General features: G+C 41.9%; 1 protein-coding gene across 6 annotated transcripts in view; it reads left to right on the top strand.

Moving 5' to 3' along the window:
• The window catches only part of SMARCAL1 (SWI/SNF related, matrix associated, actin dependent regulator of chromatin, subfamily a like 1), a 41767-nt gene that overhangs the window by 703 nt on the left and 14195 nt on the right, over positions 1 to 26869 (top strand). For 4 of the 6 annotated variants that reach the window (XM_026078064.1, XM_026078065.1, XM_026078068.1 and 1 more), the window contains exons 2-10: positions 747 to 1706; positions 2407 to 2457; positions 5225 to 5485; positions 7486 to 7536; positions 11392 to 11575; positions 12685 to 12835; positions 15690 to 15848; positions 17605 to 17670; positions 26374 to 26514. In XM_026078064.1, the coding sequence (XP_025933849.1) occupies positions 836 to 1706; positions 2407 to 2457; positions 5225 to 5485; positions 7486 to 7536; positions 11392 to 11575; positions 12685 to 12835; positions 15690 to 15848; positions 17605 to 17670; positions 26374 to 26514 (1935 nt within the window). In that variant the 5' untranslated portion in view covers positions 747 to 835. The remainder of the gene's footprint in view (positions 1 to 746; positions 1707 to 2406; positions 2458 to 5224; positions 5486 to 7485; positions 7537 to 11391; positions 11576 to 12684; positions 12836 to 15689; positions 15849 to 17604; positions 17671 to 26373; positions 26515 to 26869) is intronic. The other 2 variants (XM_026078066.1, XM_026078067.1) reach the window with 2 other exon arrangements.

The following is a 26869-nucleotide window of genomic DNA, read 5'->3' as shown; positions in this document are numbered from 1 at the left end:
GCCGGGCCCCTGGGGGGCGAGGGGGGGTGCCCGGGCTGTGGGATGGGGAGCTGGGACAAGGGAGCCTGGTGTCTGGGAGAGGAGCAGGGCAGGGAGCGAGCCCCACAGTGCAGGGCGAGGAGGGCAGCCCCCAGGATGCGAGGCTGGGAGCCGGTGACGTGAGGCCAGCTCCTGGGAGATGTGGTGGGAGCAGGGTTCTCGTGCCCATCATAAGGTCCTTGAACTGCGAGTGGAGCTTCCTCAAGGCAGGAGCTGACCCTGCCCTTTGTGTTAAAGTATATATCTGCCCCATGCCATGAGCAGCCTGAGGGCTGGAAGACACTTGGGAAAGATGGGGTGTGGTCCTTTCTTGTTCCTTAGGTACCAAAAATACGGAATGTATCCCACGCAAAACTGTGTGGAGATTAATTGCTTTGTCTGCATTTGCCATTGTGGGGCAGCGTCTGCGCTGCAGGGTGTCCCTGTGCTTGGCTTTTTTACCTGAACTGTTAACAGCCGGGATTGGGGAGGGATGGTGCCCCAGGCTGACATTGGAGTGGTATGAGGGGGGTTCTCCTTTTCCCATATGCTTTATCTACGTAGGACTGCCATGCAAAACACATCAGGGTTGTCGGCATCTACTTGCTGATGATGGCTCAGCAATGATCTGACAGCTTTACTGTGTAGGATCAGTTACAGTMATACCTGATCACTAACAATATTGACAGAATTGAAACTTCCTTTTTCTTTTTTCTGTATTTTTATAGGCTGGCCTCCAATGCTGTAAAGAAGCAACTGCCTTGTGATTAACTCCTGATGCAGTTTTGATTCAGGATTATTGTTTGAATTGTTGAAGATGTCATCAGGCCTTACAGAGGAGCAAAAGAGAAGAATCGAAGAGAACCGCCAGAAGGCCTTGGCTAGGAGAGCAGAGAGACTAGCAGCCCAGAAAGGTGGGCAGGTGGGGAACACTGGACCTCAGCTGAAAGAGCACAGTCTATGCAATCAGGGAAACCTGAAGCAAGAAAACGATCATGTCAGGTTCATTAGCCAGCACCAACGGAATCCGAACAGTCCTGTGGAGCAGAAGACCTGTCTTCGTAAAGATTTTAATCATTACACTGCAAACCAACAGATGGCTGGTTCACATGGAGAGCAACAAAAGAATTGTTCAGAGGACTCAAAACAAGCAAGTGGTATTAAGCAATTCCCTACAACGATCCCAAATTCTCTGAGTTGTTCTCATCAACATAACTCAGATGCTGATGGCCAGAAACACGGTCAACAAGCTTTAATTAATCTTGGTACATTCCAGCAGTCCMAGTACTACCCAGCTTTCAAAAGCCCTACAGAACCATCTCAGCCTCGATTAATTGATAACTGGCACCCTGATGATATTAAAGATTTACAAAGTCAGAGCAAATCTGCCATTAAATATGTTTCACCACCAAGCAGCGCCACCCCGAGTGATTCAGGAATGCTGATAAACACAGGCAGATCAACAGAAAGAGAGGGGGGAGGTGGTGCCTCTCAGGCCAGTGGTAAGATGCAGAAGCTGACCAGCTTTGCTGGTGCAGGCTCTACATCTGAAGCTGTCTCTCACAAGAAAGCACACAGTGTTACAAAAGGAAAGTGTGTGAAATATGGGGAAGACCGATTCCAGGTTGAAATTGGGTATAATGCTGAACTCATTGCTGTGTTTAAGAAGGTACCAAGCAAAAGCTATGGTAAGAATTGATTGCTCATATCTCTGTTTTACGTTGGATCAAAGTTTCAGCATCTGCTGGACCATAGTTGATATATGCTCTTAGCAGTGCATCTGCTGCTGAGGGAGAGTATGGGATATTAATGAGGGATTGGAAAAGTAAAGGCAGTTGAAATGGGAAAGAAATTCAGGGACTAAATAGCTTGAGCTTGGATTTAGCCAAGAATTTGGAAGTTCTGCTTTATGAACCATGTTCTGAGATGTTTAGTGGTGCCAGCTGGTCAGGGTCTTTTGGGAATGATGAAAGAGAAGTTATTCATAAAGTGGTGTGGGAAAATGGGTCAGTTTGACTTCAGCTGTAGTACAGAGTTGATGAGCTGATTCTGTTAAGTAGGTTACTGACAGTAGTAAAGCCTGCACCTTTTCTGGTTGCTTCTGTTCTTTTCTCCCTGCCGTTGTTGTTGTTATTATTATTATTAATTTTCTTCTCTCCACATGTTGCTGCTTTCTGTGAATGGCTGCCGCATTCTTCTTGTATTAGTATCAATGTGCTCTCTGGCTTTTTTTGGGGGGGCCATGTACCTGTAAACCTGGGCCTACTGTTTTTCAGTTGCGTGTGGAAATGTTTGAATGGAAGAATGAAGTGTGTCTTGCCTGGCATAAACATTTCACAGGACCACTTTCTTCTACCCCCAAATGATTCATGTTTTGCCCTATTTTAGATCCTACTACGAAAAAATGGAATTTCAGCCTGGAAGATTACAGCAGTTTCAGTAAGTAAATAGATTGCTGAATGATAAAAAAGGATCCAAGCCTTGCTCCCTACTTCTCCCCCCCCATTATTATTTGGCTTTGTTGTTGTCTGGAGTAATAAAAGAGATAACATTGTGTTAAAACAGAATGCCTATCTTTTAGGCATCTGGTTCATACCATTTTTCTGAGACTTGGCTGTTGATTAAAAATAACTTGAATTTTTTGATGTAATCTACATGTCAAGCATAGATTTAATTTTTTCCCCACTTACTAACTGAATATTTCAGGGGTCAACAAGCTTGATCATAGGAAAAAATCTTTGCTGTGCAGGTGCTTCATATGAATTTATGTAGAGAACTAAGAGTGTTCCAGTGGCTGATACTTACTTTGTGGGTCTGTTCAAGTATTTTCTTTTTAAACAGTGCTTTTTTAGTTTTTACTGTTAATTTTGGGTGTCAGAAGAGGAAAAAAGGGTAACTGTATGTAGGGCCCTGGGTGAGGTTGAAAACAAAGTTGCCTTTGTTTGGCATAACAAGGGTGGCTTTATATTTTTCTCTCCTGTCATTTTGTTCTGGAAAGATTGAGAGATGATACAAGGCAAATAATTCAGGTAAGCTTTTTCAAAAGCCCATCATATTGAAGCCTGTGATAAATCACTATTGATTTCAGTGGGAACAAAATTAGACCTGCGTTGAGCACTTTGAAAAACCCACAGTTGAGTGCTGGTATTTTAGCTTCCCATGTGGGTTGCCACACATTTATAATTTAAATGCTTCTGGTTTGCTTGAAGCATATCAAGTACAGATGAGAGCAGAGTCTCTGCACCAAGGAGCTTGCAAATGAAGGGGATGGGTTTTAGAATTATGTGAGGCGCTTTTTCCTTACAGCTATCAAAAGTATGAGTTCTCTACAGAAAATCCCTGATGACAAGCATAAGACAATGTGATCAGCACTGGCTATCATTATAACAGGGGAAAAAGTACCCTGAGGGACAGGGACTGATTTAAAAGGGTCTTGGTCTGAAGTTCTTGTCAGTCTTTAAGTGCAAAAGCAATTATTTTTAAACTTTAGGCTGTTAGTTTTGTTCTTCTGAATAATGTCTTCCTAYGTTAAATGTCTTTCCTTATACTACAGATGAAACATGCAGTCAAGCCTAGAAACAGATAATGAACTAAAAGAGTTAAAAACATGCATTTTCCAATTTCTTTCAGTAATAACAGTTGTAGAGGTGAGATCTAACTACATACTGCTAAAACAATGACATTCAAAATCTTCTGTTTGGTGCAGTAGGAGTAGAAAATCTACTTCAGTGGTCTCCCAGGACTCTGCTATAAACAAGACTTTCACTTGAGGCTCTGAAACTTATCTTTGGAGTGGGAATTTCAAATGGCTTGGTTCAATCTGGAAGTAACTTATTTTAAAGTTTGATGAAATCCAAATTGTTTGTTCATTAACCGGCTTTGAGGAAATTGTCTTTTTTTTTTTCTCTCTCCCTCTCTCCTCTCTCTCTCCCTTTTCTTCCCTCTTAAAGGCTTAACCACTGGACTTAAATGAATTTTTAAGTTTTTTGTTGCATATCAGTAAGTTGGAGTATTTAAGAAGGAGAAGCAGGGTGGATCTTGACATGCAATTCAGCCCACAAAAGACTGGATTCATCTGAGTTTACCCTCGTAGTTACTGGGGAGGCGAGGTTGTCTCTCTCTACAAATCTGCAGATGTAGAATGAGTTTAGTGGTCATCTGTTCTGAGTCTAATGGAGTCTGATGATGCCAGCGAATATCTGTGTTACTGTAGTACCTGTGAGTTGGAGTCTTGGGGCAGAGCATCACTGTTTTGGTGCTAAAAATACAAGACAAAAATGGTCTTTGTTCCTAAGCTATCACAGTTTAGCTGTAAGGATAAAGACAACATATGTGACATATGTGACAGCAGAGAGGTGCAAAGAAAAAAATGAGACAACATTTGTTAGTGTGGATAGCCTTGGTCTTAGGCTAACAGCTGTAAAATGCTGTGTCCCTTCTCTCTGCAAGCCTTGGCATCATGACAGAGGTGGTAGCTAGTGATTAATAAGATAGGAATGCAGATGGCTTCTTGGAAGCATAAGCCTGTAACTGTGACATACACCAGGTAGGTACATATAGGGTGATGGACTTAAATTGTAGCAAAGAAAATTTAGGGTTTGGACTAGCTTCCTTCTTGAAATAGTCCCCTCATCACTGTGACTATAGGGCATTCCTCCTAGAAGAGATTGCTTGTCAGACATTGGCATGAGACAAGAGGCAAATATTTTAGATCTTTCTCCTTTTCTGCTTGCAGAAGCATCTCCCAGCCTTTTCAGGCAGCATACCATGGATCAGCTTGCCCCTGTACTGGCAGCCTTTTAACTGAAAACATTGTAGTGACTGTGTGCGATTTACTGCTGAACGTGGTTCTGCAGATCGCCTGCCCTGGCCTAGTGAGCCACAATTTGGGATTGCTGACAGAGGGAGCGTAACACAGGGATGATCCTGGACAGGCATTCGTTCCCCTACTCTCACATGCTCCCCCTGTTCCTGCTATGTTCTCTGTGATGAATCCCACCAACCTGCTGCTGCAGGCCACCACTCTCTCTATTCTTTGTCCTTAAGAGCAAAAGCAGGGAATCATCATTCCATTTAAACTTGGAGGTACATGGTTTGTCTGTTGTCCTCTTGTCCCTTCTCTTCCCAAAGCATCCTGTGCATCTTTAGTCTGTCCATGCTCTTAGTTATTCATTCTTTTTTCTGTGTCCTGTATTTTTCTCCCTAGTCGAAGCAGCGAATCAACTTTCCTCAGTAATTCTGGTACCACTAGAAGGAGAAAATGCTGTGGAGTTGGTGTCAGGCTCTCGTTTCATCAGCAGTGGGACTGATGTGAAAACCCTCTTGAAGATGTGCAACAACTGGAAGAAACCCTCCGCCCTTGTCAAAGGGAAATGTGTGCTGATCTCTCGCTTCCGGTTTGAGGTTGATATTGGGTATTCTGCAGAAGTGATTGGAGTGTTCAAACAGATGAATTCCAGAAATTATGGTGAGTCTCTGTTTTTAATTTAAGGAGGCTGTTTGGGTGCTGCTGGAGTGCTGTGAGAGCTACAGGGGAGAAAGATTGTGAGAGCACATCTGTCTTTGAAATAGGCATAACAGCATGTGCTCTGATGAAGATTTTTGGGAGCTCCCATAATTGTGGTATGGTGCTGCACCTCTGTCTTGCACTTTACTTCATACCAGGACATGTCCTCTTCTGAGCACATTAGCCAAGATGATATTTCAGCACTCAGCATGATTATATTTACTTTAAAAATGGGATGTGTTGGTAACTGGCCAGCAGTACAAAGGCCATGAATAAATTCTTGTCTGTTCACTGTGTTACACTCAAAATCTTGTTTATGGGCAAAGGAAGCATACCTTTTTTATACCTATCTATCTATACACACACACACGCACGTATATAAGTAAAGCCAAGAATTTATAGTTGCTATAACGGAAGTCTTAACAGTCTAAGTGAAGAATTGTCATTAGTCTAGATCTAATTATTACGGAAAAGAAAGAATTAATAAGGCAGTTAAGGTATTTACATACAGTAAAAGTTGCAATAATAGTAATATTGTAACACACAGACTTCCTAATTTCAACTCTTTTTCCTGGTGTTGTGCTCACCCTTCCACTGCTCCTCTGGGACCTGAGATAGGTGGTTTCACTCTGTTGTTGGGTATGCGGGATGTTATGGTGAATTGTCACCATCCGAGTCCTTTGTTGGGAGGAATATGGTGTTCATGTTGATGGTTTCTTCTTTCCCCCTGTCCTGAGATCCACTTGGGGTCATTTTTATATGTTTACTAACACACATCTAAACTCTCTTCTTTTTCTTCATTGGTTTGCGGCTCCAGGTTACATCCAAATTTACTTTACGTATGTTAGATACTATTTCTTTGATCTTTGTTGCCCCTAAAACCAGTTTTGTACAGCTTCAGGTCATGGGTTTTTTTTGTTGTTTTTTTTAACTAACCAGCAGTGAATTGTTTATGACCATGGGGTCTCCTGTGTCCCATCTCTTATTATCCCATGCCCGTACTCATCTATGCTGCTACATTCTGTGTCTCCTCTTTTCAAGGCCTCTTCTGTCATACCAGACCTGTATTTCTCTACACTACAGCATTGTGTTAGTTGTAAATATCTCATTCTACAAAGAATAACTATAACTACTTGTTACTGCTATCTGCATAAAGCTATGGTTGTACCACACAAAGATAAACAGAACAAATTAGCCATGGACAACTGATCAGTTAGAAATTGCAGTCACAGCTAGACCAAGTATAACAAAGCTACAGACAGCTCAAGAAAACTTCTGACAGAGCAGGCCTGACAAGTCTCAGTCCTGAGGCCTTACAAACTCAGTACAAAGCTTATGCCTGTTACTAGCAATGGCAATACTTATTACAGGGCTACACAGTTCCAACTGTGCCTCCAGCTGACTCTGGGTTCACTTTGCCTTCCCTGGAAATTGCAGGCAGGAGCTATCCTGAAGTAAACCTGGAAGCCAGATCTGGCCTTCATGTTGCATTTTGGGTACTGAAAATTTGGGCAATTTCCTCTGTACAGTGTTGAGAACATCCTTTATAGGGTACGGAGAAAAAACTGAAAGTGATTGTGTTACTAACTGTAATCCGAGTTTGTTGAATAATGAATRGGAACCTTCATGAGCACTCTTCATGCCTTCCCACAGTGAAGAGAAAGCGGTTGCTGAAATCTTTGGCAAACGGGTTAATTGCAGTGGCTCATTTGGGGAACTGACCTTGGCTTGCTCCAGTGATACCATCACTTCTAGATGTATATCCATACTTTTAAGTCTTCTTCACACTATTTGTTTCACATGAAGGCAAAGGGAAGAGAATTGACTGCTAGACAAGATAAGAATTGTTTTAAAGCAATTCTAAAATGTAGAGGATATGGATGGATAGCTGTATTCTTATGGACAGAAAATTCAGTCTTTTAAAAAACAGTTTTTGACAATGTTTGTTGTAACTATTGCAGATATGAAGACCAGAAAATGGAGTTTCCTGCTGGAGGACTATCCCAAACTAAGTGCGTAGATGCTTTTTCCTATCAAGGGCTACTTTCTGGGTAGGGAAATGAATTCTAACTTCATTTCTTGAGCTAGGCCTTTTTGCTCTGGGGAGATGAGCTGCTAATGAACCACAAAGCAGGTGTCTTCCCATTTTGTCAAATGTTTACACTGTTTGCCTGTACTCAAAACTTCATAGATGTGTGTTATTAATGGTAGTCCATTAGGGGCCTCATCAGGAGGGTGGCTCTGTGTCAGTTTCTGCACAAATATTTATAGACAGGATTTGTGTCAGGAAATCTCTGTTCAGTTTCTTATAGCACATGCATGGATTTACCCTTAAAAAAAGTAATTTTGGTTGCCCATAAAGTACTGCAGCGTAACCTGAACTTAAGGAGCTGCAGGAGAATGGGCTCCTCTCTTCCCACTTGCCAGATTTGAAGAGGGAGGCACAGTGGCTGCCAGGCCTTCTCGTCCTTATAGAAATTCTGTCTTACTGTCTCCTCATTGCCAGCCTGCCCGCAGCTTTTTGCTCCCTTCTGTGCATACATCAATTCTGAATCTGGCACAGCCACTTCTTGCTCAGAAGAGAGCATAGAACAAACACATGTCAGGCTGTTTTATTGCCAGCTCATCCTTTAGTTTGCTACAAGATTTAAGTAGTGTGTATGGTGTCATGCTGTTTCATTTCACACCCAGCAAATTTTCTTTTTCAGGTCAGGGCACTAGGTTTTCAAGTCTACTGATGATTTCTGTAACAACCAGTTCATCCACAGTCTCTGTCTGGGTGCTCACTGCCTAGCTGGTTTTGTTCAGCCTCATATATTACTGCTAGTAATAATTGCTTTGCAGACAGCACACAGCTGTTAGGTTTTTAGTTGATGTATGAGGCAGGTTAGAATTGAGGTTGCTTTCCCATAGCTGAGTTGATTGTGGGGCAAACAAGAAACACTACTTGTTTGTCTCATGGAAGAATGCAGATGCTCTCTACAGAATTTCATGTTCTTCTAAAATGGTTCAGTGCTAGGTTGGTAGGTGCTTAAAAAAAACTTTGCAAAAAAATCTCTTTAGAGAGCATTGTTTTCCCTTTTTGAGTAGAATCAAAGTGCTTAGTGTTGCTACAGTGTTCATTCCTGGGTAGGAGTAGACTAGTAGACTCCTGCCTTTTTGCATCTGTACAGTGCTGGCAAAATTGTGACTCACTGAAGTGAAACATAGAACTGTGTTATTTTAAAAGATGGATGCCACTTTGCAGAGCAATCCAATCTCAGCAACATGCTCCCAGCACATCTGCTTCTTAGTTTTGTATGTTAAGTTAGTACTGTGCTTTGAGATGAAAAGCATTACATAAATACTAAGTATTATAATTATTATTTACCATTCCAGTTGTCCTGCTGTGTTTGTCTTAGTACTTGTGTGAGGGTATGCGGCTGCGGAGTTTGATTGGGATAAACTTCAGAAAGATAATAGGCAAGATGCTCTGCACTAGTCCTTAGAGAGCTGAAATGCTGTGGCTAGAGTAGTATTGCCCCAGCATTGGCTCCTGCTTCCATAGGATAATAAAGTATGTTTAATAATTGAATATCTGCGTGCTTCTATGATGCATGCCTCAGGAACACTAGTAATAGTTGTAGGGCTGAAAGCCACTTGGTGTGGCTCTGTAGAAAAGGCAACTCTTTATCATGAGGACAAATGAGTGTGTCTTGGTGGAGACTTCATTAGGAAACTCCAGAATTAGGATGTTGATAGTCCCCGATTTCAGTGAGAGTTGATGATCTCGTACACTTTGCAAGAAAGGATCTGTTGTACATGCAATGGGCCTGATCCGGTAGCACAWGCTAGGCAGTCTGAGCAAACTCAGCATCTCCCAGAGCGTATAACTCTCAGTCACATTAGTGCAGTGTTTTTCACATTAGAAGAAATATTCAGAATCCCACAGGTTTAAGGAATGAAAAAAAAAAAATTCTTTGTAGATGCTCTTGCAGGATCTAATTGTGAGGGCATTTGAGGCTTCTAGCACGTGCCTCTTTGAGGAACAGCACTAGCTTTGTGCCTGTTTGTTTACCTACTTCAAAACATTTTTTTAAAGGCTGGTTGCCATTTCCTGCAGTGATATTCGTTAGTTGGGAACTGTTTGTAGAGGTTAATGTCTCTTTGCCTAGTTGCTCAGTCATCTTTGTATAAAGGTCACTTCAGTAAAAAATGTCTGTTGGATGATTCATGCTGGTGGCAGATATCTTAATCACTCTCCCAGCTCATGTACGGAACAATAGCAACAGAATTATCAGTGAGCAAATTGTAGCAATTATGCTAACACATAGCTCAGTCTGTGAGTGTAATAACAAGTTAGTGCTGTACTTTGGGTGGAGAGAGTTCCTGCTATTGAAGAAGTATAAATTAAACTGGAGAGTTTAAAAAGTTTGGGCTATTGCCCAGCCACAAATGGAAATCTTTTCATATGTATATTTCTTAGAATTGCTTTCCCCCTTCATATAGCAGGGGGTCCATTCTGCTGCTTTCCTTTTGGAGATAACGACTAAAATTAAAATATCCAACTGAATTCTGGAGGTGCATTTACTGGTGATGTAGTGAGTCCTTCTTTCAGTTTGCATAGCTGTGGTTATTTTTGCAAAAGGAGTTGTTTTGTATCCTCCTGGCTTCATATACAAACTGAGCACTAAATAAAGAAAAGATACTTCCCACAATAAAGGTTCTGTGCACATACATTGGTGTGCCTAGTGTAGAGATGTCTTTTTTTCTCCTTCAGTGGCCAAAAATTGATTACTAAACATGATTTCCTGGTCCCAGCTCACTTACTGCATCTTTTAAACTGGTACTTGTTTTCATAAAAACTTACTGTTGAAATAAGAAATACTTTTATCTTTCTGGGGTGGGATAGGAAGGCTGCCAGAGGGAACTGAAATAAGATTGTCTAGGAGAAAAATTGCCCTGATGCTTTGCTTGTTATGACAAAATGGAAAACAAAACAAAACAAAAGATGAAGGCCCCAATGTCTGTGCATGACGGAGCATTTGACTGGAAAAGTTCTGTGCTGCAGATGACGGTGAGGAGCTGCATGGGTGAAACATCAATAGTGGTGAGGGGTTCAAGTGGCTGCCTGTGGGCTGGTTTAGGCCTGTGAACTACTTCCATCTGGGAAAACGCTGGCTGAGCCAGGAGTTGCTGTCAGTGCCACATCCCTGAAGGATGGCTGGGTGGTACTGAGGGTGGTACAAGAGCAGGTCTTCTGAGACTTGAGGCGCTGCCTGTTTTCTTATCTGAATGCGGGTGAATGAGGGATGATGCAATGGACACAGAGTGAAACCTGTGTGAATTTAGGGAAGAACAGGAGAAAAGGGGTTGCAAAGCTGAATATATATGGCCTTCTTTAGGTAACTGTGTCTCAGATAGCTTCTGATCACGTGCTCAAGGTTGGTAGAGACATCAGAGGTGTTTAAAGCAAAATCCCAAGGCCAAGATCAAGATGCCCCTGCCTTCTAGGCACTGGAGAGCTTTTTGTTTAAATCCCTACTTTTATTCCTAAGTGTGCTCTAAGCTGTGTGCAATGTGAATAATCCAGCTCCAGCTGTATTAGCAGCAGTCATCTTTGAATGATGGTATCAGACATCAGACATTTTTAGTTCTTTATAGCCAAGTCTAAATACGAGGGGAGGGGATGTGATTCATCATGTGGTGCTGAAATAGACTTCAGGGAAGAGGCCAGACCAACATCTGCGCATGATGCWGTGCTTTCTTGAGCTGTTTCAGGACAAGAAGTATGCTGTTGATGAGGTCAACAGATGCACCATGATGTCGGTAATGTAAGCTGTGTGTATGTTGCCCCTTCTGATAATAAGCTGCTCTGTTCTTTGCAGTGGAAGCGGTACAGAGYCTTGTGTCAGTAGAAGTGGAGCCACTGCCCAAGGCAGTAATACAGACCTTCGCTACTCAAATAGAGAGATTTACGTCGCAGATGGTGGACTTTCCTGATGCTGACCTTTCAGTAGTGGACTCCAAAATTGTGACGAGCCTCATGCCCTTTCAGCGGGAAGGTGTGAAGTAGGTCCTGTGCTCATGCAGAGCTAGTCCTTTGCCTAGAATTGGGTGCTCTATATTGATGCTCTGTTCTCATCCCCTTCCATGGAGGGCTCCACATTTCTACAATGTCTTGGGTGGTTACGCTCTGGGGCTTGGATAAGCTCTTGGTGGATTAAAAAAAATGTTTTTTTTTTTTTTTTTGAGTGGCATACCTAGTCCATATTTCTACCTGGTTTCTATCTAGAAATTTTCGTTATGAGTCAGGTGCGAAACAGCATTTTGCTAGTATTAGAGTTGTTCAAATTATGCTTTGATCTCCCTGCCTTGATTCAGTATATGCCTAAGTGTCCTATGACTTTTTGATGTTTTTGGTAAGGTCATTTTTTGTTTTACCCAATTGCGCTTTTTTTTTTTTTTTTTTAATATTAGCTACATGTGGGAAGGTTTCAGGAAGTGGGACCCAGGCCATGAAAGATCTAAAATCTTTAATTGTACATAAAGAAAACCTTTTTAATATCCCCACCATATGTGGTCAGTAGTTGTTGACATCAAGAGGCAATCCAGGAAAGTCTGTACCTACTGATATTAAAATAGCATTATTATTAATAGTATTTTCTTAGCCTGACCAGAATGAACTCTAGGAACATGAATAATATCATGGAAAGAATGTGCTAAAGTCTTGAGACTACTCCTTTTATGAGATCAAGGTTTCTAAGAGCTAGGCTGAGCCATCCTGTTTAGGAACTTCCAAGCTCTGAGTGAAGATTTGTGCGCGCGCACATATCTGCATGTGTATGTCTGTGTTGCTCACTTGTGTTAAGGCTGAGTGAGAAGATTACTGAAGAATCTGGATCACTTCCAAGAGATCCACTGTGTAGATTTAATCTGCAAAGGCATTTGTAATTTTCAGGTGCAATGGAGTGGACTGAAGACATTTACTACAGTTGACACTGTTCACTGTGGTGTCATCCATGGTTTGCAGAAGGATAGTTCTGTTTCTTCCCTAATTTTTCTAGAAAGAGCTCCTTGTCTGCTCTAGGCAGATGATGAGTTGTGTTCTTCTTAGCTGCAGGGACAGACTTTAAACCATTTCTTGACTCTTACTTATTTCTCCTCTCTCTTTTCCCCAGTTTTGCAATTTTAAGAAATGGACGTTTACTTCTTGCGGATGACATGGGCTTGGGCAAGACTATCCAGGCGATCTGCATTGCTGCTTATTACCGAAAGGAATGGCCCTTGCTGGTGGTGACTCCTTCCTCTGTGAGGTTTACATGGGCAGAGGTACTGTCAGCTGAACTGTGTGTGGATGGCCCAGGAGAGGCCAWGTATGATGGTTATTCTGTGTTGCACTCTGTTTACAGGTTAAATAAATTTTTTAAAAGCATGTATTTTATGGGGAGAAGATAAAATTTCTACCCATTTAGAACCTTGAGAGAGGGGGAATTCCTTGGCATTGACCATGTGATGTATATAATTCTTGTATTGGCCGATTCTCTTTTTGTGGTCCAGCTGATTAGTTGGAAAGGGGGAAAATGGAAGCAAATGTCTCCTCTGACCCAGTGTAACAAAGAGATTTGTTTTGTTCCTATCAGTCAGCTGGCTTCAAGGAGGCATTTTACTCATCAATGCCAAAGACAGTAGTTGCATGCAAGCAATTATCGGTTGTATTCAAGCCCTTTACAGCAGGACTTGCCAGCCCCTTGGCTGGAATAGAAGCCCAAATGCTGGAATTTTCCCTTCTGTTCAAGAGGCCTCCTTATCATCAGTAAGTGTCAGTCATGATATGTCTTTTGGCCTGTCCTTTGTGCCAAGTCCTCCGAGTCCTTTATCACTGTTAATCAGAAACCTGAGAAAGCTCATAAGGATGGGAAATGTATGTTCTTGAAAGAAATYACCATGTTTGTACACTGGTGGCAGATGTACGTGGTTTGTACACTGAGGCTGCTGGGTTGTTCATTTTGGAAGAAAAAGGTGAGCTGGAGGTTTTAGGATAATAATTTCATGCCTGAGCAGGAGAGGATGRGAGATTATCTTTTCCTGGGATGTTGCATTGATGAGAAGTATATTGGTTGGGGGGTTGCTGTTTTTATACTGTAACCTGGTTGTTAGAKTATCTTGGCTTGTGTTTTCATGTCTAGTAGTGCAACAAAGTGTTGGGTGACAGAGGAAAAATATGAAAATTCCTGCAGTTTTCTGAACAAGGCAGTAAGGCTAATTATGTTTGAGATGTGAAGGAAAAGGAGGTATTTCAAAGACCTCTAGATCTATGGGTCAACACCTAGCCAGAAATCRTGGCTCCTATTGAATACCTACTGGGAACAACTTGGGACCTGGTTTCCTGAAATACCAGACACTTGCAGCTTAACTCCCACATCCTGCTCAAAGAGATTTTAAGTAGTCTGAGGCTTTTTGTTTGAATGCTCAATTTTCTTTCCACCCCCCCTGCCCCAGGAGGCTGTTGTAGGAGATGCTATGTTAGGACATTTGCTTTAAAATTATTCATGTTGCTCTGTGGGTATGTGAAAGATGCAGGTCTAAGAAAAATGTGTTACAGCAAGGTGGAAGAAGGTGAAGTTTGTTATAGGCTCTAATCTTCTCAGTTCTTGCATAGATATATCCTACTCTAAAGGTAGGAGTTCTTGTGTCTCTGGAACTGAGTTCCCAGAAATTCTCTTCATCTCAGGGCTGTAGGCTCTTTCTTTTTAGCACTCTGGGCTTATGCCATTGAGTGCCTGTATATTCAGGGTGCCATAGGAAGCTARCAGGAAGGTGTGAGATGCTTTCGGGTGAGAAGTGCTGCAGCTCTATGCATTTGGAGTTCAGCACTGAAACTTCAATAATTAAGGCTGTGTCAGGGCAGGTCCTCTGCTCAGGGAKTTTCAAAGCATTTCTTCTGGACAAAGGTCATCATCAAATGAAAAATCTGGGATCGTTTCCACAGTGTGGACTAGGCACATACCCTTTACAAAAGGGGAGGGCAGTACGCCTAGGAGCTTTCGAATACTTTCTTTCCCACTGCTGTCACCTTTGTCTCAGTTTAGTTTAGCATCAGCCRTATGTTTTTCACCTGGGATCTAACCCTGTCTACTTGTTGGCCCATTTCGGTTGTGGTGCTTGCAATAAGTGGTGAAGGATGGCTAGTTGTTAGTTCCTCAAGTACTGTTGGTATTTGACTCATCTGGCTGCTGTGTGTAGTTGCTAAACAGAGGAGAGGAATGGTGCTTGGGGGCTTTCCACAAGTGAAGGACCTGGAGCAGAGATGCCATTTCCCATCATCAGTCCTTGGATATGTTTCTGTAGGGACCAGACCCTTGTTGCTATATCTCCAGTCAGTTCTCTACAGAGAGGTTGGTGTCCCTGGGGACAGAATTACAAGGGAAATGGTGGGTGCTCAGTACCTAACAGATGGGTTTGGGGAAAGATATTCTCCTTGGGGGTGTGGAGCATTTCAAGAGGTTGTTTTGAATAACTATCACCATATGTATTTCAGCTGCTGTCATAGAGCAGCTAGCTGGTGAGGTGTCAGCTTGATAGCTTGATTTTGATTTATTTATTTATAGCGGGGAGGGGTAGTGGAAGAGGGTTTTTTTTGTTTGTGTGTGTTTTTTTTTGTTTTTTTTAACACCAGGAGGAGTTGTATTTCATTGTCACTGTGGAGTAAACGCTGCTGTAGCGTGAAATATTTACTGCCTAAAAGTCTGTATTTCACAGCCTGAAGTTTCCTGTTGAATGGGAAAACCGTAAATTTCCCTGCCAGCAGTGGTCATTGCATTCCTGTTGTGGTTCTGAGTGTAGCAAGTAAAATTGTCAGGAGGTTATGCACATTTCTACTGCAGATCAGAGTTTCTTTTTCAGTAAGAAGTAAGAATAAACACTGTTCAAGTCTTCCTAGTTGCGGAAGGTGGATTTGGCCTTATAGCCTGGATTCTGTGCTTGAACTTCCTGCTACTAGTGGTGTTGGCTTGGGAAGGCTGCTTATCCCTTCTGTGCTCCTGGCTGATCTTTAATTGTGGGTGGGGTGGCCCCATGTTCCAAGCATTCATCAGGGGGCCAAGTTATAATTTGTAAAGGATTTTGGGATCCTGGTAGAGGACATGAGAACCAGAATGCAATTAATCACTCTCTTCTCCTCCAGGCATTTCACAGGTGGCTTCCATCCTTGAGTCCAGGCAGCACCAACGTCATAGTGACTGGCAAAGACAACCTAACGGCAAGCTTGATTAACATTATCAGCTTTGACCTCCTCAGCAAGATGGACAAGCAACTCAAAGGCACTTTCCAAGTAGTTATTATTGTAAGTGTTGTACTAGAATCTTTGAAGTTAATTGCATGCTGCAAGTGGGGTAACCTTTGCATTGTACAGCAGAGAAGTGCTAGGAGGCCTTATTTAGGACTGAAATTATCTTGTAATTGTGGCTGTGATCACAGCTCTGTTCATGAGCAAAGTAGTAGATTACTCTGAAACYTTTTGAGATAGCTAGTAGAGTTTGTTCGCCTTTTTGATTCCTGAGGTTGTTTTCTCTTTTATTGGATATGATGCTTCCAATTTCCTCRTGTCTGGGCATGTCCTTTGGCTGGAGAACAGGGTGCTCCATGTGGAGTGTCAGTATAATAGTCTTGGAGTTTTATCTGTTTGAGGGAATCACACTTCAGACTGGTTTCAGTGTTTTTCCAGTAAACCAGATAACCCCTCAACACCAAGTGTGTGTGGGTAAAGCATCAAAATCTCCTTTTGCTTGTGTTTCACTGAAAATGTGCATTAAACTTTCTTTGATCTTTTCTATCACTTCTTTTATAAATGACTTCAAAATCCATTTAAAACCTTTTTTAGGAGCCATGGCAATAGGCATTTTTCTGGATATCAGCAAAAATTCAAGACATCTAGTGTTTCAAATCCAGCTTGGATCAATAGAGACCAAAAGTGTCGACATAGTTGCTTGTGAGCGTTCAATGTTCTCAGCCTGGTTTTCAGCAAACAGATGCACCTGTCCCCAAAATTATGACAACTGGAACTTAATAGCCCTTTTGTTTATCAGCAGCAACTGGGAAGATGGGAATAGAGGTGACCCTGGAGACCAAACTTCTCATGAGGGGATTGGTTTTCCCCACCCACTCCCAAGACACTCTGTCAGGAGGGTGGAAATGCAGACTGTTGCTTTGTGTGTGCTGCTGTTTGGGGTGGAGAGGCTTGGGCTCTTGGACTGTTGCTCTGGTACCTTTAACCAGCCCTGAGCTGACAGATGTTCCCTCCGTGTGTTTGTATGTTCAGATTTGGACCCAGTTTTTACAGATGAGAATAGTCCTAGTGTTGTGCTTCCTTGCTTTTTCTTCCAATCTTCTTTTGCTGCTGGGGCCATTAATGTAGCTTCTTTGTTAAGTGGGAGGGAGAAAGCTGTGCCTGGGAGGCTAAGCAGTTGCACTGTCTTGCATGCATGGTTGCTTGCTCATCCACACGTGGCAAGATGAGAATGTACCCTTGGAGGGTGCCGATTACTTTTGTGTCTAAGTTCTGCCTAGCTACAGCAGTAGAAATGGAGCCTATTTGGGGGTGATGTCCCAAGTAGGAGGTTATTATCCACCTGGTGAGCCCTATCAGCAAAACAGTTGGATCCTAATTAGATTTCTCTTTTCCTTGTGTTTTTCATTAACCCTTTCATTTAGGGAAGTGGCAGTGTGTAGGCCTCCTGTGTTTGCTGCATTTAAAGGTCACATAGTGGCAAATGAATATCAGTGGTGGAAACAGTGTTTTTCTTTCTCCTCCCCTCTCCTCCCCCCTCTACTCACTTGCTGTGATTGTTTGAGATTCATGACTTTAAGGTTTGATTTCCATTCCATTTGCTCGCAGCTGTGGATTTTAGTGCAGGAAGTCTGCTGCTCCCCTTGCTGTCTTCATGTTTAGAATTTGATGTGACCATCCCAGCGCTTGAAACCTCCTCTATGATGATAGCCTTGTAATATTAGATAGACAAGGATGCTGGGAATTTGTTCTTTATCCAGGAGCTGGACTGTGGCTCAGAATTCTCTTCATTTTTGTGCCTGTTTTGTTTCAGGATGAATCTCATTTCCTAAAGAACGTAAAAACTGCACGATGCCGAGCTGCCATGCCTCTTCTCAAGGTGCGTGTGCTGTGTGCCAGACCTTCAGCAGTTCATTTCTAAAGGCTCTGTACACCAGGTTTAGGTGTCAGCAGCTCACATCTGCTGTTGTGCCACTGAAAATCCAAGYAGCACTATTGATCAAAGAGTAGAATTTGTTTCTGGCTTAGCTGCCTCTTTCCATACGAATGTTTGATAGTGAGGCCCAACAAAAGAGATCCAGAAGCTCCTTTGATCTAATCCTGATACTGCCACTGACTTGTTTTATGGTGCTGGGAATTCAGTTTCCCCTGGGGAAAAGGAAATGCCAAAACTCACTGAATGTATTCATGGAGAGTACAAACAATATAGTAGTATCAGTGCAGCTTATTTAAAGTAAGTAATCATCATCAATTATATGCAGTACTTCGTGGCCCTCAAATTGCTGCTGTATATCAAAGTACCTGGGTTCCTTCTGTGGCTTTGGGCTTGGGCTCTGCTGTGTTACTGCAAGCTTCCAATGTACATGTGTGGCTGGGGTTCAGGAGTGCTCCTGCTGCCTAAATGTACAGCACTGAGGGAGGAAGTGSGGGCAGCAAGACAAGTGGCCCACAGAAGGGAGGTGATATTGAAGTATGTGATGGTGGGAGAAACGTAAAAAATTTTAATATCTGCCTGACATCTGAGGATCAAAGAATCAGACTGTCCCCTTGGTAGTCTCTGGCAGATTAAAGTTACCTCTAGTTTCTAGACACAGCAGATTTTGTACCTTAGAACAAGATAAATCCAGTTCTTTTTCAGCAAATGACAGTAAGTGTGCTTAAAAGAGAAGATCTGTGATGGCTTTATAACAACCAACTTTTATTTGGGAGATTGTTAATGGTAAGCCAAAGGTTGTTGTCTTTGTAATGATAACTTCATCATTCTATTTAAAGGCCTGATGCTTGTCCTCTGTTGGCTTTGGAAATGCTTCAGGCTTCTAATGTTTGGAAACTGAGTAGGAGGCCCAATTTTATGAGCAATTTGAAGTACAATACCAGGGATATATGTCCTAAAACAGTGGAAAGTAGCAACTTCATCTCRCTGCAGAATGCTCAGAAAGTGGCCTCATTGTTTTCTACGTGTAGTTTTGTAAGAATCATCTTGCCAAAATTATTTGCGGGCTACAAGATATAAGAGAGTAAAGGATGGGATCCTATTTARTGGAGGTTAATCACCTTTATGAACCTAGTGAGAATTTACAGTTTTTTTACTGTCACATCACTGGTCATACAGAATTGACAGCTGATGCTTCTGAAACTGAATTTCAGTCTCTTGAAAGTGTTAAGAGTTTCATGTTTGCGCCATGCATTTTCTCACCTGTAAAAAGCATGCAGTAGGAAAGGACTGGAACCTTTTAAGAGCATTTGCTATTAGATGTCCAGGAAACTAGGCCATTTGGCAGGTTTGTCCTCAACTACTAGTGATGTAGTGCTCACTACTGRCACAGGGCATCACAGCAATCTTTTCTTATATGAAAGAACAGCSAAGATATGAGGAGTTTTCATTACTTGAATGTTAGATTTAACAACTGTACTGTGTCATCTGTATCAAGTTAGCAAGGCAGTGCGACAGTATAGTAAATAGTCAATATAGTAAAAATGGGAGCATTTCAGTATTTTACAAGATACTTTGAGATTGTTGAATAAGAGCAATTGATAAATGTGCTGCTGTTAATTGTTGCTAAAAGCTTGAGACCTGAGGATAATATTCTTGCTTCTGCTTTTCTTTCATTAAAAGGACTAGAGCAGTACAGAGGAGCACAGGGTAGGAGCTCAGAATATACCAGATAAGGCTGTGTCCTAAGGCAAGCCCTTCAGTAGGGCCTGATGTGCCAGAAGCAACGTGCCTACCTTAAGGTTGCAATGTGAAGCTATGTCAATGCTGTAACCAGTGCCCTAGAGCTGACTCAAGCTGTGTCTACCTTCCAGGCATTGCCACTTTTAACTGTTGCTGGCCTTAATCTGCTTTAAACTTTCTTAAATTGCCATAGTTAGTTGTACTTCCTGTGAGGTTCCCAACCTCCTAAAGAAATGAAAGTTAAGTTAGGTGCCTAAAGGGGTTAAAGTCACAGGAGCTCTGATTTTTCCAGGTCCTCACTGATAAAAGCCATGCACGTGAAATTAAGACTTTTGGGGGGGGGGGGGTTGATCAAGCCATTGTTATGCCCTGATCCTCTCCAGGCCTTAGGAGATTCAGAGCCAACTCAAGACTCTGGTCTTACTGGCTTCAAGCCTCCTTGGTTGCTGTAATGCAAGTTTTGTGAGACACCCCTTAACTCTACCCAAATGTCACATGGGATGCTTCAGTAGCTTTCTAGAATGGCAGGTAGTGATGTGTTTTCTGAGCATGAAAGCTTAGCCTTGAACTGCTTATGGGGAGAGAAACAAAAGAAAAAACCCTAAGAAATGTGATCTCTGGTCCTTAGTTGCTACAAAGATTTGTGAGTCCATAACAACACTGGCCAGGTCTAAATTGAAATGTTTGAGCCTGATAGTGTCTCTTTCATTGGTACTTAATGGGCTCTTTTTATCTTGGTAGAATCTGCTCCTGTGGCTTCTCCACTTGAATATTAACTGAAATATAAGAAATGTTATGGATGTCTAGACAGAACTGCATAATTATCAGATTAAATCAATAAATTCATAATAAAGATGACTTAACTTGCTTATTAATTTTGAATCTGCCTTGCTAAAAAGCCAAGCTGAATTTCCATCACTGAAATATTTAGCCCATGATTACAGCATTTTAAGCCTAACTTTAATCTTTAATATCTGAAGACATTGATAATTTTTCAAAATGAAATGATATTTTTAACCCCTCAGTTATAATTCATCTTTTCCTGCTGTCTTGTGTATATTGTGGAGCAAGTGCAGTATGGCATTGTCAAGCAGAGCCACGTGTTAAACACGTGGTCTAAGTCTGTCAGTTGGGAACTCTTAGACGTTTTGTTTATATTTAACAAAAAAACAAACTTTTTTTTCCTCTGCGTAGCACTCAATGTTTTTTATGACAGATTTTGCTGCTAACCTGACAGAGATTTGGGAAAGTTTTGCCTGAGGACAGTGGGAAGTGTGATCAGAAAGACTTTTTAATGTGTCTGTATAACGGCTGTGTGTATGCGGTGCCATGTTCCCTACTTGGTAGCTTGCCCTAAATTACCGTCACTTTAGAATAAGCATATAGATGTGTTGTGCCCAATTATTTTTATTGACCAAAACTTGGGGGGAGGAACTAACCATTACCCAAACAGTGCAGTAGAGTGATCTGAGATAGCAGCAGCAAGATTTCTTATTGCCTTCAAGTTCCCTGTGGATGTGCAAACTTGTGGGTGTGCCGACTTGTATATGGAGGAGAATGCTTCATCTGCCTATGCCGAGTCAGGTGGTGGAGTTTGTACATAGCCTGTGTGCATCCCTCCARAAATATGGAGGTGGATGGATTGAAAGCTGTAGTAGAAAACAGTCCTTTGATGTCTTGGCATGTGGCAAAAATCCTGCTTTCAAACTCAGCCAGCTTTCATGCCGACCAGTCTGTGCCAACAGCTGTGTGAGATCTGTCCCCAGCTTCAGCATCTCTGATAGTACTCAAGGGGGAAAGAAGTTACTGTGTTGAGGGGTCCTTTCTTCTTGTTTTCATTCATGTCAAAGTGAGGATAGCCTCATGTTGCTGGGCTTTAGCTGAGCTGCCATTGTCAGGCCTGGCTTGTCTCTACCCCTAATCCAGAGGTGTGACAATCAATAATAGGACCTACTTGTCACCTTGCTGTTTTTTTTCAGTCTCATAATTGGAACTACGTTCTCTTGGGCTTGCTCTCAGTACTAGTTGTTCCCTATGCCTCTGCCCTACACGTCCCTCTCTGAGGCAAAAAGATGTCGTGGTGTTCCAGCTTTTGTACAAGTTTTGTTTTTTCCTCCAAGGTTAGACTGGCCCACAGACATGAGCATTGGAGAGGGATTATGTGTGCTACCAGTATTCAGAAAACAGCAAAGCCCCAGGGGAAGTAGATGAAGAAGAAACAACAAAGTTTAAGTTTTCCACTGATCTGTGGAGGGGTATCCTGGGGACTTGGGTGAAAAGGATTCTACATCCTTTGACCAGCCAAAATGCTGCGTGGTCTTTGTTCTTCTGTAATTGCATGGAGTATCACAAGGCAATGGAAACTGGGGAATGTCCCAATGGAACATGGATGAGATTTTGGAAGCCTTATAGTAAGTTTATAGTGAAAAACTGGGTTAGAAACTGAGAAATAAAAGTATTACCTAATCAAAGGTTCCAGTGACATAAAATGGACTTTTTTCCATTGTACTCTGTATGAGCTTTGTTCCACAGCATTTGGGTAATATTACTCATGTGAGCATTCCTTTTGAGCTGCTGTTCAGGTAAATAGCATGATGCGTGTCCTGACGTGTGCAGGGTTAAGGGTCTCTCTTTCTATTATGGAAGTCCAAATACATTGTGTAACTGGAATTGGATACTCTTTGAACATGCTTGTTTTAATAAAGAGATGCTCAAAAATAATAGAGGGAAATAGGTCAATGCTGAAGGTGAAGAGGAAACAGAAATGTCTCCCTTTCCCTTTTGTGCAAAACAAATAGCTGCTGTTTTTAGGCATTAAAATTCCATAGGGACTGGATAAAGAAGCCTTTGCTCATTGTCACCCACTGAGAGAAGGAACTTTGTCCTGAAATCAGAGAAGCTGTGGGCCCTCAAGGCCTCTGTTGCATCTTTAGCTCTCTTCTCAATTTCCAATTTCCCTTCCTTCTTGAAGTAGGGAAGTCATATAGCTTACTCCAGTTGTAGGTGATCATCACCATTGGACACACATTCTGTGTTTGAGTGTTGCTTAAGAAATGAAAAAGATGTTTATATTTTTGGCATGCCCACTGTAGGGTCATGCTATGAAATGCAGGTTACTATCTCACCCAAGTGCAGAAATGGACTTTCCAAAACAGCTGCAACCCCTTCCCTTTATCAAATCTTACATTTCATCAAGTGATTCTCTGTTATTTAACGGTCACTCTCAAATTTTTCATCTGTCAGGATAGTGTGTTCTTCTTATGCTAAGCAGTTCAAAATGACAGAGTAAGCAAAAATTGGGGACACAAGTAATTGTTCCTCCTGAACCAGCCATGCTTTTTTAAATAAGTGTGTCAGTCTGTTAGCATATGGCAGAGCTCATGCTGTGAAATTCATTTAAAACAGAGAGAGTCATTGTATGTTAATGAGGCTCTTTGCATGTTCAATTATTTCTTTGTGGCATAACTCCCCCCCCACACACACTCGCCTGGAATCAGTTGGGTGCTGGGTTTTAACCTTAAAGTAAGTGTCACTAGGGGGTTACCACCTCATAAATTATTCTTTGACTTTCAAAAGTGTCTTTTGTAAATGTTGTCACAGCTGGGGAATTAAGTCTGGCTGATGTATTGCGTGTGCAAATATAGTGCTACAATGCCACAATTGTCTTGCATTGCTCTGTAAATGAGGGCTACAAAACAGGTCTCCAGTAATCAAATCATCGTCTGAGTTCTCTTAAGTACTCTCCCAAGAAAGTAGCTGCAAGAACAGTCACAGGGATACATGAGGGAGAGGTATGCTGTTGGGGAAGATGACACTTCATGCCTAAATGCTAACGGGGAGCTGCTGTTAGTTCTATGTGGAAATATGTAACAGTTGATGACAGATCAGCTCTTGCTAGAAAGTCCTTGCTGGTCACTGAGATCTTATTTTCTGCAGCTGCTGTTCCATATTGTTGTTACAAACCTTGGAAGAAAGAGGGTAAACTGTCACTTCTGACACCACAGAAGGTTCAGGAGGAAACAAGAATAAGCAGTGATCAACAGAGATTTCTCTGCAGGAGCAAATCTTTGTTGGCATCTATTCAAAATGAGTTGCCACTAGCAAAAGGAATGTGATCCAAACCCGTCTCTTTCATCCAGGATTCAAATAAGTCTTCAACACTTGGAACCTTGTCTCCCTAGAAGTGTTTTACTTTCTTGGGCTCCTTTCTTTCATGGATTTTTAAGACTGAAAAGGACCACTGGAATAACTAGTCAGACCACCTATGTTCCATAGGATTTTTCTGGAATTAGTTTCTTTTTCGAGTTATTCACAGCTCTTGTGGAGCTAGTGTCTGTCAGATTTTTTGTTTTGTTTTGTTTTTTGTTTTAACTTCACATCTTGATTTTTAAAATGGTTAATTATAGAAGACACCCTTGTTAAATTCTTGCAGTGGTTAATTACCCTAGCTCTTCAAAAAAATAATTTGTGAATAGAGAAGCAGCAGCTGGACAAGTTTAGAATCCAAATAATGTATAAATAATTCCCTCTTTCGGTGCCTATTTAGGGATAGGGGAAACAACAAGGACCCTGACTAATTGTTTTTACTACTGGGGAATCAGTGTTCCAACCTGATCTCATGTAGCTCCTGGGTGGGGGAGCTTTGGAAATGGCATAAGACATTTCAACACAATTAGTTTTATATTGCATTTAGCGTGTCCTGGTCAGTTGTGAGTGAATGTTGCTTGCTTTAGCTTGATCCAGGGTTATTTGAAATGAGCTGACTCGTTCACTTACTACTAAGCAGGTGTCTGTGTTGTTGTTAGACTGAATTCTTTTCCTTGGGAATTCAGTCTTCCTCTAACTGCATGACTCTAACATAGCCCAGTTTTAGTCTTACTGCTCTTAAAAGCCTCAGTTGAAGTGGAGCTTTTCCCATTGGGGCCACAGAGACTGAATTCCCCCTGACTTTTAGGACCAGAGGCAGGGAATGGTGAGGAGCATGGTGCTGTGAACAGAGCCATCAATCTTCATGGGGGTGTGACTCTCAGGAGTCTCCACTCCACTCTTGGGGTAGCAGTTCATAGGACTGGGGATGCTGGCAGGAGCTGAGGCAATACACAGCCTCTCAGTGCCTGTCTTCATGCCAGTGTCGCTGTTTTCTGTTGGCTCTCCCAATTGAAATTCTAGCTGTGCTGTTCCCTCCTACTCCATCACTCCATCCTAAACTTAGTCTACTCTTTCTGTGTGAGCAGGTAGTCAAGTAACCTCCATGTTTACTTTTTTTTTTTTTTTCTTCCCCCTAGCAGTGCCCTTCTGCTAGTCCAGGAGGAAGAAGTTTAATTCAGATGTTTTCTGCAAATGGGGACCTGGCTTGTCTTGCCTTTCAAAAGATTTTCCAGGGTGGTGTCAGTTAACTTCTCAAAGACTTCTGCAAAGCACCGGATATTGTCCAGGCTCTGCTCAGTTTTACTCCTGTTACCTTCATATTAAAAACTGATCCTATTTCTGCTTTATCATTTTGTTCTCTCACGGGATCTGATAACTTCTGAGCCTCTGTGACCTGTCCCTTTTTTGATCAGCATAGGGACCTTTGTCTTGCGTGAACTAACACTTGCCTTCTCACACCTGGAAAGTTTTGACCTCTTTTCTTATTTGGTTTAATAAAAATACTGCTTTTAAAAAAAAAATTGTGAGAACTGCCTGATCCTGGTGGTGACCACATCTCCTTCTGATCTGCTTGGACAGAGGGGGAAGGGAAGTCCCACTTTGACTACAGCCTATATATAAATATCTGATAAAGAATCCTGAAATTAATTTCCGGTAGCTGATCTGTGAACTCTTTTTTCCATGAGATGTGGTTGGCGAGTGAATGAATCAGCTGAATAGATTTGGGTGACTGGTAGATCTCAGTGAAATGATAAAAGAATTTCATTTTCTTTTTCATTTAAATGTGAATGAGCTGTAGGTACAGATGTCACTCAAGAATCTCATTGTTATTTTAATGATCCTGCATTAAACCATGCAGGAAATTACAAGGCTTGTGTAATTTAACTACTATATGTGAATTTACAGCAGTAGAAATTCATAGCTCTCTTCTAATAATAGAATTATATAATACTGGAGGTAAGAGGGCAGAAATACATCCTGGACTTTTTTGTGTACTATGATGTAATCTTTTCCCACTTATTTTTGGGAGCACCTACTTTAGATAATCTCTCTCTCTTTTTTTTTTTTTTCGGCCTTCCTTCCTATCTCCCATACAAAGCATTGTTTACAATCTTCTTACACGATTCTTATTTATTAACTCATGTTCTAGTATCCACCATGGCTGCCAGGTGGGCATCTTCTGGCTCTGCTTCAGGCAGCATGGTCTTTGTTTCCTTGATAGTAGAATTTGAAAAGAAAAAAAACTAAAAGCAAGAAAAAACATCCTGCTTTTCTAGATCCCTTCTGCTTTTGTGAGCAAGACGGTTTGTTCATGGCTTGCTGTGGCAGGCTTATTACAAGGGAACTTATTCTGAAGGTGAGGATGTACCTGAGAGGGGTGTGTGTCATATTCCAGTGACATTTGATGACAAATGAATTCTTGAGCCAAGCATAAGATATTAACATGTCTGGTGGGTAAATACAAATTCTCAAAGCAGTGTCATAAAAATAGATGTCTCCTTCCCTTCCAGCATGTGCATGATGAATAAGAAGTAATATAGTTTGTCCCTCTTCTTAAAAGTTTGAAGCACTGTCCTTGAGTGTCTTTAGACAGTGAAGGCCAGAAGTGTTTTTGGAAGGTGACAAATTCTTCCCTTTAGGCTGCTTGAGCAATGGTTCTGTTTTTTTTTTTTTTCTTGGGGTAGGGGATTTCTTCTAAGCAGGTGCTGCTTATGTTAGAAGCTGTATGATGAGGATGTTCCATTTTTGCTTTCCCAGGCTGCTAGGAGAGTGATCTTGCTTTCGGGAACCCCTGCCATGTCGCGGCCCGCTGAGCTCTACACACAGATTGCGGCTGTCCAGCCAGCCTTCTTCCCGCAGTTCCATTCCTTTGGCCTCCGCTACTGTGATGCCAAGAAGGTACTTCAGTGGGATGGTGGGGAAGTGTCAGTCAGGGACACTGCAGCTCTGCAAACAGCATGTTTTCCCTGAAGCAGAGACTATTCCTTCCTCTCCTTCCCCTGTCTGATGTTACATGTTCTTTTTTGAGAAAAGTGAAAAGTCTCCTTTTCACTCCACAACAACATTTTGAAAACTCTCAACCTGAGAAGCTCTTAGTGTTGCAAACAAACAGTGGACCTGAGACATGGAGGCACTTAAGCTTCTTTTCAAAATCTGCCCTGGAAGGACACTGAAGTAAAAAGCTACATGACAAATTGGTCATAGCTGGGGGGAAGGAGCCTGTTCTAAGAACTTACCTCTAGGGTGTTTTGAA

The sequence above is a fragment of the Apteryx rowi genome, unplaced genomic scaffold (genome assembly GCF_003343035.1).
Source record: "Apteryx rowi isolate R43461 unplaced genomic scaffold, aptRow1 scaffold_47, whole genome shotgun sequence".
NCBI classification, from domain to species: domain Eukaryota; kingdom Metazoa; phylum Chordata; class Aves; order Apterygiformes; family Apterygidae; genus Apteryx; species Apteryx rowi.
Note: the sequence above shows the minus strand (reverse complement) of the source record. Positions and strands in the feature narration are given on the sequence as shown.